This window comes from Pan paniscus, chromosome 18, assembly GCF_029289425.2.
Source record: "Pan paniscus chromosome 18, NHGRI_mPanPan1-v2.0_pri, whole genome shotgun sequence".
NCBI classification, from domain to species: Eukaryota; Metazoa; Chordata; class Mammalia; order Primates; family Hominidae; genus Pan; species Pan paniscus.
Window position 1 is genome coordinate 29,809,969 of NC_073267.2, and position 18,394 is coordinate 29,828,362.

Consider the following 18,394-nt stretch of genomic DNA (forward strand, 5'->3'; position numbering starts at 1 on the left):
GACAGGGAAGTGCTGGAAGGGAAGAGCATGCTCTTCCAAAGTGCTGGGATTATAGGCATGAGCTACCACACCTGGCCGTTTTATTTTTTATTGTGAAATATTTCAACAGACAAGAATAAAGACTATTCCAATGGACATCTATGTACTCACAACCCACCCAGCACCGTCAAAACTTAATATGAGGCTGGGCATGGTGGTTCATGCCTGTAATCCCAACACTTTGGGAGGCAGAGGTGGGCAGATCACTTGAGGTCAGGAATTCGAGACCAGCCTGGCCAACATGGTGAAACCCCATCTCTACTAAAAATACAAAAATTCACCTGGCATGGTGGCAGATGCCTGTAATTCCAGCTACTCAGGAGGCTGAGGCAGGAGAATTGCTTGAACCCTGAAGGTGGAGGTTGCAGTGAGCCAAGATCGTGCCACTGCACTCCAGCCTGAGCGACAGAGCAAGACTCTGTCTCCAAAAAAAAGTTAAAAAAAAAAAAACAAGGTTCATTGTACATCTGTAAATCCATAAATATCTTTTTTTTTTTTTTTTTGAGATGGAGTTTTGCTCTTGTTGCCCAGGCTGGAGTGCAATGGTATGATCTTGGCTCACTTCAACCTCCGCCTCCCAGTTTCAAGCAATTCTCCTGCCTCAGCCTCCCAAGTAGCTGGGATTTACAGACGTGCACCACCACATCCAGCTAATTTTTGTATTTGTAATAGAGAAGGGGTTTCACCATGTTGTCCAAGCTGGTCTCGAACTCCTGACCTCAGGTGATCCACCCGCCTCGGCCTCCCAAAATGCTGGGATTACAGGCGTGAGCCACCACGCCCAGCTCTCTTTATTTTTAAATAATATGTGTACATTTTTACAAAATGAAAATGGTACAACAGAATACACAGGAAGAAAAAATAGACAGGAAAAAATGTTTCCTTCCTGCCCTGACCTCATGTTCATCAGCTTTTCTCTCTAGAAGCAAACACAATTGTCAGTTTATAGCGTTATCTTCCAGATGTCCCTTTGTGCCCTCTCTCTCCGTATCTCTCTTTGTGTATACACACACACACACACACACACACACACACAGAGTTGACTCTTGAACAATGTGTAGGTCTACATATATGTGGATTTTATTCAATAAATACAATCAATCCTCCATACAGGTGGGTTCCACATCTGGAACGAAATGTCAATCAAAAATAACAGTATTCACTGGATTTGAAACCCATGTATACCAAGGGCCCACATTTTGTAACCACAGGTTCCACAGGGGCAACTGCGGGACTTGAGTATGTACAGGTTTTGGTATCTCCCAGGAATCCTAGAACTAATCCCCTGAGGATACCAAGAAATGACTAGATAGAGACAGAAAGGATATAGATAGATGTATTGTATGTGTGTATGTATACATATATGTGTGTGTATATATATATTCAATATATATATATGAATTATATAGATCAGGGTATGTGTGTGTGTGTGTGTGCGTCTACCTGGAACATATCTGTCTCTACCATTGTTTCCTGCATCTTATTTCATTATTCATATATCTTGCAGCTCATTCTGTATCAGTGCATATGGCTCTGTCTCATTCTCTTTTTTTGTTTGGTTTTTGAGACAGAGTCTTGCTCTGTCGCCTAGGCTGGACATAATCTTGGCTCACTGCAACCTCCGCCTCCTAGGTTCAAGCGATACTTCTGCCTCAGCCTCCTGAGTAGCTGGGATCACAGGTGCCTGCCACCACATCTAATTTTTGTACTTTTAGTAGAGATGAGATCTCACCATGTTGGCCAGGCTGGCCTTGAACTCCTGACCTCAAGTGGTCCGCCTGCCTTTGCTTCCCAAAGTGCTGGGATTAAAGGCACGAGCCACCACACCCAGCCTGATTGCCTTTTAAAAGTATTCATAATAGGCTGGGTGTGGTGGCTCATGCCTGTAATTCCAGCACATTGGGAGGCTGAGGTGGGTGGATCACCTGAGGTCAGGATTTCAAGACCAGCCTGGCCTGGTCTCTACTAAACATGGTAAAACCCCATCTCAACTAAAAATACAAAAATTATCTGGGTGTAGTGGTCCTGTAGTCCCAGCTACTTGGAAGGCTGAGGCAGGAGAATCACTTGAACCTGGGAGGCAGAGGCTGCAGTGAGCCAAGATCGCAGCACTGCACTCCAGCCTGGGCAACAGAGAGAGACTCCATCCCAAAAAAAAAAAAAAAAAATTCTCAACCTCAGCCTGGTGCAGTGGCTCATGCAGGTAATACCAGCACATTGGGAGACCAAGGTGGGATGATCACTTGAGGCCAGGAGTTCGAGACCAGCCTGGGCAACATAACAAAACTCCGTCTCTACAAAAAATTTAAAAATTAGTTGAGCATGGTGGCACGCACCTGCAGTCCCAGCTACTCGGGAGTCTGAGACAGGAGGATTGCTTGAACCCAGGAGGTGGAGGCTGCAGTAAGCTATGATTGTGCCACTGCACTCCAGCCTGGGTGACAGAGCAAGATCCTGTCTCATAAAAAAAAAAAAAAAAAAAAAAAAATGGAGGCTTCTTAAAGGAAGTGGGACCATCGAAACCAGGATTTCTCAATTGCAGCACTCTTGGCATTTGGTGCTGGTTGTTCTGCATGGTGAGGGCTGTCCTGTATATGGCAGCGCATTTAGCAGGATCCCTGGCCTCTTCCCGCTAGATGCCCATAGCATCCCTCAGTTGTGACAACCAAAGCATGCCTGCAGACGTTGCCAAACATCCCCTGGGCAGCAAAATTGCCCCTGTTTGAAAAACCATTGGTTCACTATGGTAAAACAAGATGGGAGTAGCCGGGGATCCTATTCAGCTGGGCTCGAACTCCTGGTCTCAAGCAGTCGCTGCCCCCCTGCCTCAGCCTCCCAAAGTGCTGGGATTATAGGCAGGAGCCACCGCACCTGGCCAGGAAGCCTCTTTGATCCCCACCCCAGGGTGTAGGTCCCACCTCTGTGCCCCAGTCTCTCAAGGAGGTGCCATCCTCCCAGCCCTGACCACGCCACATTGCCTCTTGTGCAGTGTGTAGGCCTCCTCTGGTGGTTCATACTTTTCGTATATGTAAGAATCACCTGGGGATCTAGGTACAAATGCCCCAAGCGGGGCTTACCCTAGAGGTCCTAATTCATTAAATCTGAGGTGGACTTAAAGCTGAGCATTAAAAAGGACACACCTCTAGCCAGGTGTGGTGGCTCACACCTGTAATCCCAGCACTTTGGAAGGCCAAGGCGGGTGGATCACCTGAGGTCAGGAGTTCAAGACCAGCCTGGCCAACATGGCGAAACCCCATCTCTACTAAAAAATACAAAAATTAGCCAGGAGTGGTGGCACGTGCCTGTAATCCCAGCTACGCAGGAGGCTGAGGCAGAAGAATCGCCTGAACCTGGGAGGCGGAGGTTGCAGTGAGCCAAGATCACGCCATTGTACTCTAGCCTGAGCTACAAGAGCGAAACTGTCTCTAAAAAACAAAACAAAACAAAACAAAACAAAAAATTTGCTGGGCATGGTGGCGCGCACCTGTAATCCCAGCTACTCGGAAGGCTGAGGCTTGAGAATCGCTTGAATCTGGGAGGCAGGGGTTGCAGTGAGCCAAGATTGCACTGCTACATTCCAGCCTGGGCAACAGAGCGAGACTCCATCTCAAAAAACAAAACAAAACAAAAAACATTATAGCTAAAAACATGTAGCTTAAAACCATAAGCTACATGTTTCAGTGGTATCTACAAGCACCCTGAGTTATAAATTTGGGGTTTTGTGGGTACAAACCCTGGGCTTGCAGCACTGCTCAGATAAATAAGGAAGGAGGCTGGATGATATTTACATGCTTTTGCCATAATATGAAAGTGTAATCCTTTTTTTTGAGATAGGGTCTCACCCAGGCTGGGGTACAGTGGCATGATTATGGCTCACTGCAGCCTGGAACTCCTGGGCTAAAGCGATCCTCCTGCCTCAGCCTCCCGAGTAGCTGGGATTACAGGTGAATGTCACCACACCCTGTTGTTGTTTTTTGTAGAGATGAGGTCTCGTGATGTTACCCAGGCTGCTCTCTCAAACTTCTGGGCTCAAGCAATTCTCCCACCTGGCTTTTTTTTTTTTTTTTTAATTTTTTGTAGAGGTGGGAGGTCTCACGATGTTGCCCAGTCTGGTCTCAAGCTCCTGGCTTCAAGTGATCCTCCCACCCTAGCCTCCAAAAGCATTGGGATTACAGGTGTGAGCCACAACAGCTAGCCTAAAGTATAATCTCTATTTCTGTATTTTGCTATCACAGAATTGAGTTCCTAAGTCTTTTTTTTTTTTTGGAGATGGAGTCTCGCTCTGTGGCCCAGGCTGGAGTACAGTACTGCAATCTCGGCTCACTGCAACCTCCATATCCGGGTTTCAAGCAATTCTCCTGCCTCAGCCTAGCGAGTAGCTGAGATGACAGGCAGGTGCCACCACGCCCAACTAATTTTTGTATTTTTAGTAGAGACGGGGTTTCACTGCATTGGCCAGACTGGTCTCAAACTCCTGATCCTGACCTCAGGTGATTCACCTGCCTTGGCCTCCTAAAGTGCTGGGATTACAGGTGTGAGCCACCAGGACTGGCCAAGTTCCTAAATTTCAAAGGCAGAGGACTTTCCTGTCACAGTTGACAGTTTATTGTAACAGTTACCTGCAGGGGCTGTGGATTTGTAACCTTGAAACAATGAATGCTGGTTATATGAAACTCCTTTTATTAGACTGTTGTAAGGAAGGGTGTTTGCGCCCTTAAAGCTGTAAACTACTGTTTGCCAAGGGCAGTTGAATTTGCTCACCACCCTCAAGATAAATAACCCACTGACTTCAAAGTCACCAATTCTATTATAATTAACTATCTAGAATAAAAGAACTGTACATTTTCTTATAGTTAGAAACATTATTTGAAAGCCTGTCTCTTTGCCTGAGGTAAATGACCTATGATCATGCCACTGTACTCCAGCCTAGGCGACAGAGGAAGGTTCCGACTTTTCCTCTTTTTTCTTTTTCTGGGAGACAGGGTCTCGCTCTATTGCCTAGGCTGGAGTGCAGTGGCATGACCTTGGTTACTGCAGCCTTGACCTCATGGGTTCAAGTGATCCTCCCACCTCAGCTTCCCAGTAGCTAAGACTACAGGTGTGCGCCACTGCACCTGGCTAATTTTTGTAGAGATGTGATTGTGCCATGTTGCCCAGGCTGGACTTGAACTACCAAGCTCAAATGATCCACCTGCCTCAGCCTCCCATAGTGCTGGGATTACAGGCATGAGCCACCTGGCCCGGCCCAATCCCAATGCTTAAAACACACACACACACACACACACACACACACACACACACACACACACACACACTACAAAATCTTGTTCTTCGATTCTTTCTCTCATCTCTATTTCTTACAACTACCCTGAAAAATAGGTATTGGCCACACCCAATTTATACATGAGGAAATTGAGGCTCAGAGAAGTTCTGAGACCTGCCCTAAGTCACACAGTGGCTGACTACTGAAGCTCAGTTTTGCTTGGCTCCTGAGGATATACATTTTACATGGAGCTCTGCTGGACTTTGGTTCCCTGTGCTAAGAAATGATAGTGTACAATTTACACTTCCCTGTAATCCCAGCACTTTGGGAGGCTGAGGCCGGCAGATCACCTGAGGTCAGGAGTTCAAGACCAGCCAATATGGCAAAATCCCATCTCTACTAAAAATACAAAAATTAGCCAGGTATGGTGGCGGGCACCTGTAATCCCAGCTACTCAGGAGACTGAGGCAGGAGAGTCACTTGAACCCGGGAGGCAGAGGTTGCAGTAAGCCAAGATTGCGCTACTGCACTCCAGCCTGGACGACAGAGCGAGACTCTGTCTCAAAAAAAAAAAAAAATTTTACACTTCCCACTGATAGTGAGAAGCAGGGGGTCTGGGGAAGCTGGGAGCCAAGCTGGGAGCCAAGGTGGGAGTGAAGTGAGGGGCAGGGGTTTGGTACCTGCAGCAGGGCCAGGGCCCAGGTGAAATGGATGCGACAGCAGCGGAGAAAAGAGCGGGAGGCAAAGACGCCAGCCTGGTACAGCATCTGGTACCTGAGGTTAGGGTTGAGGGTAGGAGAGGAGGCTCCTCCAGGGACCATCCCACTCCCCCCGGTGCCTACTGGGCAGGGCAGCTGCATCACCACGGCGCCCTCCCAGCCCACTGCCCTCGCTCCTCTTACCAGCGGTATTGCTGAGCGTGACTCAGGGAAGTGTTCCGGAAAAAGAGGAGTTCAAACTGCAACAAATACCAGACAGGGGAGATGGACGGGGCCGTGTGGGTCCCAGCCCCAATCGCTACCTCCACACCCCTCCTAGCACCCCTCACGTACAAGTCCCTGGTTAATGAAATACTTGGTAAAGTAAACTACGACCAAGGGAACAATGTACCACAGCAGACCCTGGAAAAGGCAGAAGATATAAGCGGGGGGCCTGGAGGTGAGCAAGCCCCACAGGGACATACCCCAGCCATCATCCGAACCTTGAACACTGTCCACCTTTCCCGAAGGGAGAGGATGGAGCTGGAGCCGGAGCCTGCAGGGGAACAGAGAGAGAAGGGCAGATGAAGTTTTCACACTGAAGGCTCGACAAAGAGGCACCGGTATGACAGAATTAACCAGACCACGCAACAGTGGGAACTCACTTACATGCCACTGGATTGGACACTTAAAAATGGTTAAAATGGCTGGGCGCAGTGGCTCATGCTTGTAATCCCAGTACCTTGGGAGACTGAGGTGGGCGGATCACCTGAGGTCAGGAGTTCAAGACCACCCTGGCCAACATGGAGAAACCCCATCTCTACTAAAAATACAAAAATTAGCCATGTGTGGTGGCAGGTGCCTGTAGTCCCAGCTACTCGGGTGGCTGAGGCAGGAGAATCACTTCAACCCGGGAGGCAGAGGTTGTAGTGAGCTGAGATTGCACCATTGCACTCCAGCCTAGGCAACAAGAGCGAAACTCCGCCTCAAAAAAATAAAGTAAGATAAAAAATAATAAAATGGTAAACTTCAAGTAATATACATACTTTATCATGATGAAAATAAAAGCTAACCAGGTGAGACCTCTTCACGTCTCTTTGATTTTTAATTTTTTTTTATTTTTTGAGACAGAGTCTCACTCAGTTGCCCAGGCTGCAGTGCAGTGGTACAATCTCAGCTCACTGCAGCCTCTGCCTCCTGGGTTCAAGTGATTCTCGTGCCTCAGCTTCCCAAGTGGCTGGGACTACAGGCATGCACCACCACACCTGGCTAATTTTTTTATTTTTAGTAGAGACGGGGTTTTACCATGTTGGCCAGACTGGTCTCAAACTCTTGATCTCAGATGATCCATCTGCCTCAGCCTCCCAAAGTGCTGGGATTACAGGTGTGAACCACCACGCCCGGCCAATGTCTCTTGTACAGCTCCACAGATGGCCATTGGCCCACCCTGCCCAGTCTCACTGGCCATTTTCTGGTTCTAGAACATCCCAGCTTATCCCCACCGCAGGGCCTCAGCACTTGTGATTGGAATGCCTGGCACATGGTAAGTACTCAATTAATATCCCTCCTTCTCTCCCTCCCTTCCTTCCTTTCTTTTCTTTTCTTTTCTTTTTTTTTTTTTTGCGACAAGGTCTTGCTCTGTTGCCCAGGCTGGACTCAGACTTCTGAGCTCAAGCGGTCCTCCTGCCTCAGCCTCCCAAAGTGCTGGGATATTACAGGCGTGAGCCACTGTGCTCGTCCTCAACAAGTATTTCTCAAATAGACAAAGGCTTTCCCCATAACCAGTACACTCACTCTCTTTCCCCTCTTAACTTTGCCTATTGCAGAGAGGAAAAGGCCAAACCCAGAGAGAAAGAAAGTGACCTCTCTGAGGGTCTGTGTCTCCTACCTGGCTTCGACTCCGGGGCCTCAGTTCTTATGAGGGGCTGCCGGGCTGCGCCCTCTGCCTCTTCTTCCCCTACAGGGTCCTGGGCCTCAGGAGATGTGAGCAACAAGAAATAGCTAGGAGTAGGATGAAGGCAGGGTCAGAAAACCCTACTGGCTGGGAAGGTCCCCAGGGACCATCTAGGCCACTTTTCCCGGGGAACACCTCTACCTTTGAACACTTCCAAAGATGGGTAGCTCACTGCCTCTAAGGCTTCTACGCTGTGCGGGAGAGCTCCAATTGTGGACAAAGGCTTCCTTCTTTGGAGCTGAATTTATCTCCTTGTTCCTATTCATGGGCCTTCATTTTGTTTTGATTTTTTTCAGAGACAGGGTCTTTCTCCAGCATCCAGGCTGGAATGCAGTGGTGCAATCATAGCTCACTGCAGCCGCGACCTCCCAGGCTCAAGCAATCCTCCCACCTCAGCCTCCCAAGTAGCGGGGACTACAGGCATGTGCCACCAAGCCCGCCTCATATTTTCCATTTTTTTGTATAAATGGATTCTCGCTATGTTGCCCAGGCTGGTCTCAAATTTCTAGCCTCTAGTGGTCCTCCAGCCTCAGCCTCCTAAAGCACTGGGGTTACAGCTGTGAGCCACTGTGCTCAGCAGGCCCTTGTTCGGACTGCTGGCTCATACCTAGCGAGTCAGTTCTGTTTTCTGGCCATTATTATTCTAATGGTTGCTCTAGCTCCCATTAATTATACGTTCACTCTGTGCTAGGCCAGAACTTCCTCGATTTTAGTCACTGAGGTTCTGCTTCATGTTATTTGCCATATCCATATTCCTCCTGTATATATATATTTTTACTTAATATTTTTCTTTAAATGGACTCACTTTTTCTACTTAGACTTGTCCTAAGCACTAATCTTGTGAAGGGCCAGGTGTGTCTGGCTAGTTCAAAGTGTGTGTTTTTTTTTTTTTTTAGATGGAGTCTCGCTCTGTTGCCCAGCCCGGAGTGCAGTGGCACAATCACGGCTCACTGCAACCTCTGCCTCCTGGGTTCAAGCGATTCTTCTCCTCAGCCTCCCAAGTAGCTGGGACTACAGGCAAGCGCCACCAAGCCTAGCTAATTTTTGTATTTTTAGTAGAGACGGGGTTTCACCATATTGGCCAGGCTGGTCTCAAACTCCTGACCTCGTGGTGCGCCCACCTCCGCCTCCCAAAGTGCTGGGATTACAGGTGTGAGCCACCATGCCCGGCCAAAGTGTTTTGTAATATGCATGAAAATACCCAGAACTAATCAGGCCGGGCACGGTGGCTCACGCCTGTATTCCTAGCATTATGGGAGGCCAAGGCAGGTGGATCACTTGAGGTCAGGAGTTTGAGACCAGCCTGGCCAACACAGTGAAACCCCGTCTCTACTAAAAATATAAAAAATTAGCCAGGCATGGTGGCATGGGCCTGTAGTCCCAGCTACTTGGGAGGCTGAGGCAGGAGAATCACTAGAGCCCGGGAGGCCGAGGCTGCAGTGAGCTGAGATCACACCAGTCACTGCACTCCAGCCTGAGTGACACAATGAGACTCCGTCTCAAAAAAAAAAAAAAAAAAAAAGGGAGTCACCATGGTTCAGGCCGGTTGCCCTGGCACGCAGGCAGGCAAGGCTACACATTCGAGGCCAACCTGGTCAACACTGATTAAAAAAAAAAAAAAAAAAAGGAACTAATCAAATAAAGTCCACTCTCATCCTACTTCTAATCACCTTGGGAACCACACTGTGCTGAATGCATTACCCTCATCACCTCCAAGGAAAGCAAGAACAACTGCCATTAGAGATATGGGGAAACTGAGGGTTCAGAGAGGTGGAGTAACTTGTTCAACGCTACAAAGCTAAAAAGTGGCAGCTCCAGGACTCACACCTGAGGCTATCAGAGTCCAGATTCCGCCTCCCTTCACAGCAAGGTAGGGACTTGAAGATTGCAATCATATTCAAGTTTTCTTTTCTTTCTTTCTTTTTTTTTTTTCTTCCTGAGACAGAGTCTCACTCTGTCGCCCGGGCTGGAGTGCAATGGCACGATCTCGGCTCACTGCCACCACTGCCTCCGGGGTTCAAGCGATTCTCCTGCCTCAGCCTCCTGAGTAGTTGGGACTACAGGCACCCGCCACCACACCTGGCTAATTGTTGTATTTTTAGTAGAGACGGGGTTTCACCATGTTGGCCAGGCTGGTTTCCTGACCTTAGGCGATCCGCCCTCCTTGGCCTCCCAAAGTGCTGGGATTACAGGCGTGAGCCACCACACCCAGCCATGGCCAAGTTTTCTCTCCTTGGACCCCTCTCCCTCCCGGCTCAGGGCAGCTCACCTGGCCAGCAGCAGGGCAGGGATACCCAGCATGGACAGCAGGGTCTGCTGAGGGGAGAGGCCGGCCTGGGTGAGGCCCAGGTAGGACAGGGCCCCCAGCAGCCCAGCTCCCCCAGTCCCTGAGGACCACCAGGAGATCACGGCCCTGGGAAGGAGAACACAGGAACATTCAGGAGGACCTAGGCTGACCATGGGACAGCCTCTCCCCACACTCCCTGCTCCACCTGCTTACCTGGGGTAGAAGGCAGTGAGGGAGAGGAAGGTGACCTCCCCAAGGCCTGATGAGATGCTAGCGAAGACCACACCTGGGGGGAGGACAAGCACTGGGATGGTCACACCTCACCTTGCCACACTGCCCAGGCCTCTAATGTGTCTGGCCATGGCCTCCTCAGTATCAGCTCATAGAGGCTCCAATAGATCCCATGCATAGGCCAGGTTCCAGGTCTGAAGCAGAGCCCCACTCCCTTGCGTGTCCCTTCATGGAGAGTGGCACCTCCATCCACCCAGTTATCAGACCAGGGGCAGACATGCACCCTTGATGTCTCTGCCCCTTCATCAGTCTTTTTCTTTTCTTTTCTTTTTGGAGACGGAGTCTCGCCCTGTCACCCAGGCTGGAGTACAGTGGCGTGATCTCGGCTCACTGCAACCTCTGCCTCCCAGGTTCAAGAGATTCTCCTGCCTCAGCCTCCCGAGTAGCTGGGATTACAGGCTCCTGCCACCACACCCAGCTAATTTTTGTATTTTTGGTAGAGATGGGGTTTCTCCATGTTGGCCAGGCTGGTTTCGAACTCCTGACCTCAGGTGATCTGCCTGCCTTGGCTTTCCAAAGTGCTGGGATTATAGGCATGAGTCACTGTGCCTGGTCCATCACAGAGTCTTGACTTTGTTCACCTCAATCTCCATCTAATTCATCCATTTTCTCCCATCTCCTCCACTGCCTTCCCCTCCAAATTGTCTCAGTCTCCCATCTCCTACTGCTGATAGCCCTAGCAGGCTTCTAAGGGTGACAGAATGAATCCCTTTCCTCTGGGAGGCTGGGGAGACTCTTCCCACAAATGCTCTGATGCGGTTCCTCGGGGCTCCCCATCTGACACAGAACCACACACTCACCACACAGGCTGGTCCCCACAGAATGAGAAAAGGCAACCAGGACGAAGCTTCCAGCAGCACAAATCCCACTGACGAGAACCCGGGGGCTGAGGGGGTGAGAAGGGAAGGGAGGGGGAAGGTCGGTCTCTACTCTCAGCATCTCAGCCATCCCGGCCTCCCCTTTCTCAGCTCCTGCCCACCCTGCCTCCCACTACCCTCACCCAGACCTGTAGGGCAGCAGGTGAAGGCCAAGAGGAGCCAACAATTTGATGACGAGTGTGGGGAGGATGTCCGCCAGGAGCACAGCCTGGGACAGGAGAATAGAGTGAGACCGCAGAGCTTCCAGGGGACAACCCTCCCAACCACGTGGCCAAGGAGAGGCAGGAGCTGGCCAAACAGGCCTGCTACAAACACAGGCTCTGGAGTCAGGCACGCCTGGGTTCAAGTCTCAGCTCTGCCACTCCTTAGTTGTGTGTCAAGAGTTTATACTCTCTGAGCTTCAGTTTCCTCATCTGGAAAATGGGAATATCATAGCGCCTAGCTCACAGGACTGCTGTGTGGCTTAAGTGAGCTAATATATGCTACAGACAGAAAGGACTCAGAAACTACATATATATATATTTTGAGAGTGAGTCTCATTCTGCCACCCAGGCTGGAGTGTAGTGGCTCGATCTTGGCTCACTACAACCTCCACCTCCTGGGTTCAAGTGATTCTCCTGCCTCAGCCTCCCGAGTAGCTGGGATTACAGGCGTGCACCACCATGCCTGGCTAATTTTTGTATTTTTAGTACAGATGGGGTTTCACCATGTTGGCCAGGCTGGTCTTGAACTCCTGGTCTCAATGATCCATCCGCCTCAGCCTCAGAAATTATATTAAGGTCTCAATTATTATATATATATTATTATATATATATATATTTTTTTAATTTTTTTCCTTAAGATGGGGGTCTCACTATACTGCCCAGGCTGGTCTCAAACTCCTAGGCTCAAGTGATCCTCCCACCTTGGTCTCCCAAAGTGCTGGGATTACAAGTGTGAGCCAGTGCGCCCAGCCCAGGTCTCAACTGTTTTAATCATGACAGTCCCAGCTGCGTAGTGAAGGGCTGGGAGTGGGGTCTATAGACCCAGGGGCCCTGGGTCAGGCAAGGACCAGGTGAGATGAGTACGCACAGCCGTAGAGACAGAGTTGCAGTCAAATCGTGATGAGCTGTTGTGGGGCATCGGCTTTGGGCCTGGGTCCACCTAATGGGAGAAAAGCATGTCTTTCACCCTGGAGGAAGAGGGATAGACACACAGAGCCTGGCTCTCTGCCTTCACTTGAAGGATGGCTTTGGGTCAGCAGTGACTGACTTCTCAGGACCTCAGCGTCTCTGCATGCACAATGAAGAGGGGGTTTCCATATGAGTCTCACACTACTAGACCACAGGCCACAGATGGCCCTGTAAATGGACTTTGTTTAGATAACACATTCAAGAGCTTTCTTTTTTTTGAGATGGAGTCTCACTCTGTTGCCCAAGCTAGAGTGCAGTGGTGTGATCTTGGCTCATTGCAACTTCCACCTCCTGGCTTCAAGCAATTCTCCTGCCTCAGCCTCCTGAATAGCTCAGACTACAGGTGTGTGCCACCACACCCAGCTAGTTTTTGTATTTTTAGTAGAGTCGGAGTTTCACCATGTTGGCCAGGCTGGTCTCGAACTCCTGACTTCAAGTGATCCACCCGCCTCAGCCTCCCAAACTGCTGGGATTACAGGTGTGAGCCACTGCGCCCAGCCAGAGACTGGAAACTTTACCCCACCTTGTCCCACCCCCTCATCTTCCCACAGGGACTAACCATGGTGGTGGTGGTAGAGAGTCACTTACATGGCTCTGGTTTCCCGATGTCCTCTTGTGGCTAAGGATGTCATGGGCAGCACTCAGCATCACCACATAAGAGAAGTTGTTGCAAAGGCCCAGCAGCCTGGAAGGAGCAGGACAGGTCTCAACTCCCTCCTCATCCTGCAGCCATCTGTAGCCTTTGTGCCAAACCTTCCCTTACCTGTGCCCTTCAATCAGCCCTCTCTTTTTTTTCCCTCTATCACCAGATCCCATCCTCATTCAATGTTGGGGTCAAAAATACAGGCTTTGGTGCTTGGGCAAGATAGTGAGACCCCCATCTCTACAAAAAATTTAAAAATTAGCCAGGTGTGGTGGCTTGCACTATAGTCCCAGCTACTTGGGAGGCTGAGGTGGGAGGATTGCTTGAGTCCAGGAGTCAGAGGCTGCAGTGAACTGTGATCATGCCACTGCACTCTAGCCTGGGTGACAGAGCAAGACCCTGTCACAAAAATAAAAAATAAAAAGGAAGAGGCCGAGTGCAGTGGCTCACACCTGTAATTCCAGCACTTTGAGGGGCCGAGGTGGGCGGATCGCCTGAGGTCAGGAGTTCGAGACCAGCCTGACCAATATGGAGAAACCCCGTCTCTACTAAAAAATACAAAATTAGCTGGGCAAAGTTGCACATGCCTGTAATCCTAGCTACTCAGGAGGCTGAGGCAGGAGAACCACTTGAACCCGAAAGGCGGAGGTTGCAGTAAGCCGAGATTGTGCCATTGCACTCCAGCCTGGGCTACAAGAGTGAGACTCTATCTCAAAAAAAAAAAAAAAAAAAAAGGAGAGTGGTCACAGAGAGTTTCTGGGAGAGGCCTTGGAGGCTGGAAGTGAATCCAAGTCTGTGATCCCAAAGCACCTATGTCAGGGCGGGGCACGGTGGCTCACGCCTGTAATCCCAGCACTTTGGGAAGTGGAGGCAAGCGGATCACCTAAGGTCAGGAGTTCCAGACCAGCCTGACCAACATGGTGAAGTCCTGTCTTTACTAAAAATACAAAAATTAGCTGTGTCTGGTGGCACGCGCCTGTAATCCCAGCTACTCGGGGAGCTGAGACAGGAGAATCGCTTGAAACTTGGAGGTGGAGGTTTCGGTGAGCCGAGATTGTGCCACTGCTCTCCAGCCTGGGTGATAGAGTGAGACTCTGTCTCAAAAATAAAATAAAATTAAAAAAAAAAAAAAAGCTGGGCGCGGTGGCTCACACCTGTAATCCCAGCACTTTGGGAGGCCGAGGCGGGCGGATCACGAGGTCAGGAGATCAAGACCATCCTGGATAACGCGGTGAAACCCCATCTCTACTAAAAATACAAAAAAATAGCCGGGCATGGTGGCAGGCGCCTGTAGTCTCAGCTACTCCGGAGGCTGAGGCAGAAGAATGGTGTGAACCTGGGAGGTGGAGTTTGCAGTGAGCCGAGATTGCGCCACTGCACTCCAGCCTGGAGGACAGAGAGAGACTCCGTCTCAAAAAAAAAAAAAAAAGGTTCAGGCCCGGCACGGTGGCTCATGCTTGTAATCTCAGCACTTTGGAAGGTTGAGGTAGGAGGATCACTTGAGGCTACGAGTTTGAGACCAGCCCAGGTCCCATAGTGAGACCCCCATCTCTATAAAAAAATTTAAAAATTAGGCAGATGCGGTGGTGCACACCTGTAGCCACACCTACTTGGAGGCTGAGGTGGGAGAATCACTTGAGCCCAGGAGTTCCAGGCTGCAGGGAGCTGTGATTGCACTACTGCATTCCAACCTGGGCAACAGAGCAAGACCCTGTCTCAAAAAGAAAAAAAAATAAGATAAAATAAAATAAATTAAAAAAATAAAAAGTTTTAGTAGTGATGCATTTATTTAAACGTTCATTAGGAAAACGCTGGTTTTCCAAGTGGAGTCGTGATTTAAAGTTTTCTTTTTAAAAATATGTGCATTAAAAAATGTTAAGGCTGAATTGGCTGGAAGAAAAAAGTAAATAATCCTACAGGTGGTAGGTATGAGGATCTTGCTAAATCTGGAAGGTGATAAGGAGTGAAGTTTGGAAATTTTACATGCTGCCCCCGGGGCAAACCGGTGGATTCAGTAAATATTTCTGGGTTCAGCTCCTTTGCGCAGCTTAACTCTTTCTTCCCCCTTTCCTCCGGTCACTTCCCTCTTCTCATGCCATTGTCACTTGCTGAAGTCTCAGGCCACTCACCAGAAGCGCACCGCGTTCTTCCAATGCGCGCCCTGATGGTCCAACAGAGGGAGCCGGGGCTCCGGGACGGTCTCCTCCCCTGGGAGAGCGAGAAGAGGGCATGACCCCCACCTATTCTCAGGTGCACGACCGCTCCATGTGTGTCCTCCCGGGGCCGAGTCAGCTCTCATTCCCCTCAGGTGGGCTGCGAGCCAGAGGTGGTCGTTCCATGAGGGTGGGCGGGAATACTCACCCTCGGAATCCGAAAAGCGCCGCCGCGAGCCTGCACAGCCTCCCATCGCATCAAGTTCAGGTCCCCCGAGGGTCCAGGGTCATAGAGTGTCCAAAGGGGGCTCCCACGGGAGGGATGAGGGTCTGCGACAGGTGACAAGGATCAGCGCCCGATTGCCGGTCCCCGCTCCGCCTTGTCTAGGGCACTCGCGCCCCGCGATCCATCAAGAAAGCTGGGGGCTCCATCTCGAGCGCCCTACGACCCACCACGCCCCACCCATCGTACTCTGCCCCCGCCCCGTCTACAGCAGGGACCCTGAGGCCTGTACCTTTAAAAGCAGCAGAATGTTCTGCACTATGCAGAGGCCGTTTGTCGGATCACGTGACAGCACCCGCGTGTTCCCCCATCACGTCCTCAGAGGTTTTCCCTACTTCCGGGTCCTCTCTGTCTTCGCTTTGGGCCTTCTCGGCTTCGGAGCGTGAGAAAGGGAGGGGCTGGAGAACCCTGGAACCGCAGGTTTTAAACTGGAGCAGGTGGGAGCAGCAAGCAGAGCCGTGACCTTAGATCAGTGGCGCCCAAGACCGAGACAGTAGCCTGCCTGCACCAGTTATGGCTGTGGGAGGCTTCAGCTCCTTTCCTTCAGCACTCACTTGCCAGAAACAAATATGGCCACCTGCCTACTCCCTTTTTTTTTTTTTTTTTTTTGAGGCAGGACTGTTTCTGGTTGCGAACAAAGACGACCAGCTTCAGGTCATTCTTATCCCCATCTGTTGACCTTACAAATTGTTTTAGAGACCTAAGTAAACATAACACTCATCTAAAGGGATTTCCTGAATGATCTATTGGCAGTATCCAAGATGTTAAGAGATCCCTATTTCCAAATTATCCTAGAACCAAAAAATATCACAGCACTTCAACTCCTGGTGTTACAGATGAGAAAACCAAGGTACAAATATATATATATAAAACAAAATTAGCCGGGCATGGTGGCGCATTCCTGTAGTCACAGGTACCTTGGAAGCTGAGGTGGGAGGATCACTTGTGCCCAGGAGGTTGAAGCTACAGTGAGCTATGATCACGCCACTGCACTCCAGCCTGGGTGACAGAGTGAGATCCTGTCTCAAAAAAAGAAAAAGTAAAAAATAAAATAAAAAATATATATATATATGAAAAAAATTGGAAAGTTGCTGACAATCATTCATACAATGTTAGACCTAAAGGTGAACTTAGAGACCTGTATGGTGATAAGAAATAGAGCACCAGAGGCAGGGAGCCATTGGGTTGGCTCCAGGCTGCTGCAGGATTCCTGCCTCCATCAAAGGTGGTGCTTAGACCAGATTTTTTTTTTTTTTTTTTTTTTTGACAGGGTTTTGCTCTGTTCCCCAGGCTGGAGTGCAGTGGCAGGATCTTGGTTTGCTGCAACCTTGACCTCCCAGGCTCAGGTGATCCTCCCACCTCAGCCTCCCGAGTAGCTGGGACAGCAGGTGCGCACCACTGTGCCCAGCTAATTTTTGTATTTTTTGTAGAGACTGGATTTTGCCACGTTGCCCAGGGTGGCCTCAAACTCCTGAGCTCAAGCAATCCACCTGCCTTGGCTTCCCAAAGTGCTAGGACTACAGGCGTGAGCCACTGCACCTGGCCAGACTAAATGATTTTAAGGCCTAAGATTCTGATGCTGTGATTTCATAGAATTGCCCTAATTGGAATAGGAAAGTGGGGCTGGGGAGGGGAGAAGGAGGGTATGGGGAAGAGAAGTAGAGCAAGGTCACTTTATGTAGTTCCAAATAAGGAATCATACCCTTACCTTCTTCTAGGTCGAAAGCGGCATCCTGCATTCTCTTCTTGTCCTTGGCCTCATCTCTGCTATGGGCTGTGCCACCTCTATATGCTCTTTCTCACCATCAGGCCTTCAGAATGCAGTTGGAAATGTGCCCTCTCATCTGGGCATGGTGGCTCATGCCTGTCATCCCAGCACTTTGGGAGGCCAAGGTGGGCAGATCACCTGAGGTCAGGAGTTCGAAACCAGCCTGGCTAACATGGTGAAACCCTGTCTCTACTAAAGATACAAAAATTAACCAGGTGTGGTGGCATGCACCTGTAATCCCAGCTACTCGGGAGGCTGAGGCAGGAGAATCACTTGAACCCAGGAGGCAGAGGTTGCAGTGAGCTGAGACTGCGCCACTACACTCCAGCCTGGGTGACAGAGTGAGACTGTCTCAAAAAAAAAAAAAAAAAGAAAAGAAAAGAAATGTGCCCTCTCTAGTGTGCCTCCCAGGTCACTCAGCTGATGGAAAATGGAGTCCTACTAACGTGCAGGGCTCTAGAAATTCAGCAGCGTTTCATACATGGCATCTGCCATCAAGGAAGTCACAGGAAGGTGGGAGGCAGACACAGATATCCACAATATAAAGTTTAGCCAAGTTCTTTTTTGCAAGCCTAATCATAGGTGAGGGGATGCACCCCAGAGCCACCAATCCGGCCCCTTCTGCCCCTGGGGGAAGCGTTAATGATGCCGAAATGTGTCAGAGCTCCCACCAGCCCCCTCTTCACTGCTACTCTTTCTTCCCAGGCAAAACAGGAACCACAAACCCCAGCTTCCTCTTGCAGAGTGGCTGTGGATTCTAGGGGAGGCGGAAATGGCTGAGGTGTGGATACGAGACCTGACTCACTTGAGCTGCTGTTGCCACATGTCCCCTCCCTCTCCCCCTCCCCAGTTCTAAGGTCTCCTGCTCCCACTTTGTCCTTTCTGGCCTCTTGCTTGTTCTTTATTTCCAAATGTGCACCTGAGTCCCCTGTGTGATGTACACCCATTTCCCGAGCTGCAGTGGG

At 49.9% G+C, this 18,394-nt stretch overlaps 1 protein-coding gene across 7 annotated transcripts; it reads right to left on the reverse strand.

Moving 5' to 3' along the window:
* Positions 1-1,095: 1,095 nt before the first annotated feature.
* Positions 1,096-18,291, reverse strand: CLN3 (CLN3 lysosomal/endosomal transmembrane protein, battenin). Of its 7 annotated transcripts, none has more exons than XM_063597424.1 (15): positions 15,894-17,278; positions 15,587-15,708; positions 15,355-15,433; positions 13,171-13,267; positions 12,482-12,553; positions 11,539-11,618; positions 11,333-11,418; positions 10,455-10,527; positions 10,224-10,367; positions 7,889-8,001; positions 6,504-6,556; positions 6,355-6,423; positions 6,205-6,260; positions 5,983-6,076; positions 1,096-1,165 (listed from the first exon to the last, which is right to left on the reverse strand). In XM_063597424.1, exons 2-15 carry the CDS (start codon positions 15,630-15,632, stop codon positions 1,124-1,126), a joined length of 1,104 nt encoding a protein of 367 aa, XP_063453494.1. In that variant the 5' UTR covers positions 15,633-15,708; positions 15,894-17,278; the 3' UTR covers positions 1,096-1,123. The 7 variants fall into 7 exon arrangements, with proteins under 7 accessions (XP_063453494.1, XP_063453496.1, XP_063453493.1 ...); XM_063597426.1 differs by having other exon boundaries at positions 1,096-3,645; positions 15,894-17,277; XM_063597423.1 differs by having other exon boundaries at positions 1,096-3,645; positions 15,355-15,708; positions 15,894-18,291.
* Positions 18,292-18,394: the final 103 nt, after the last annotated feature.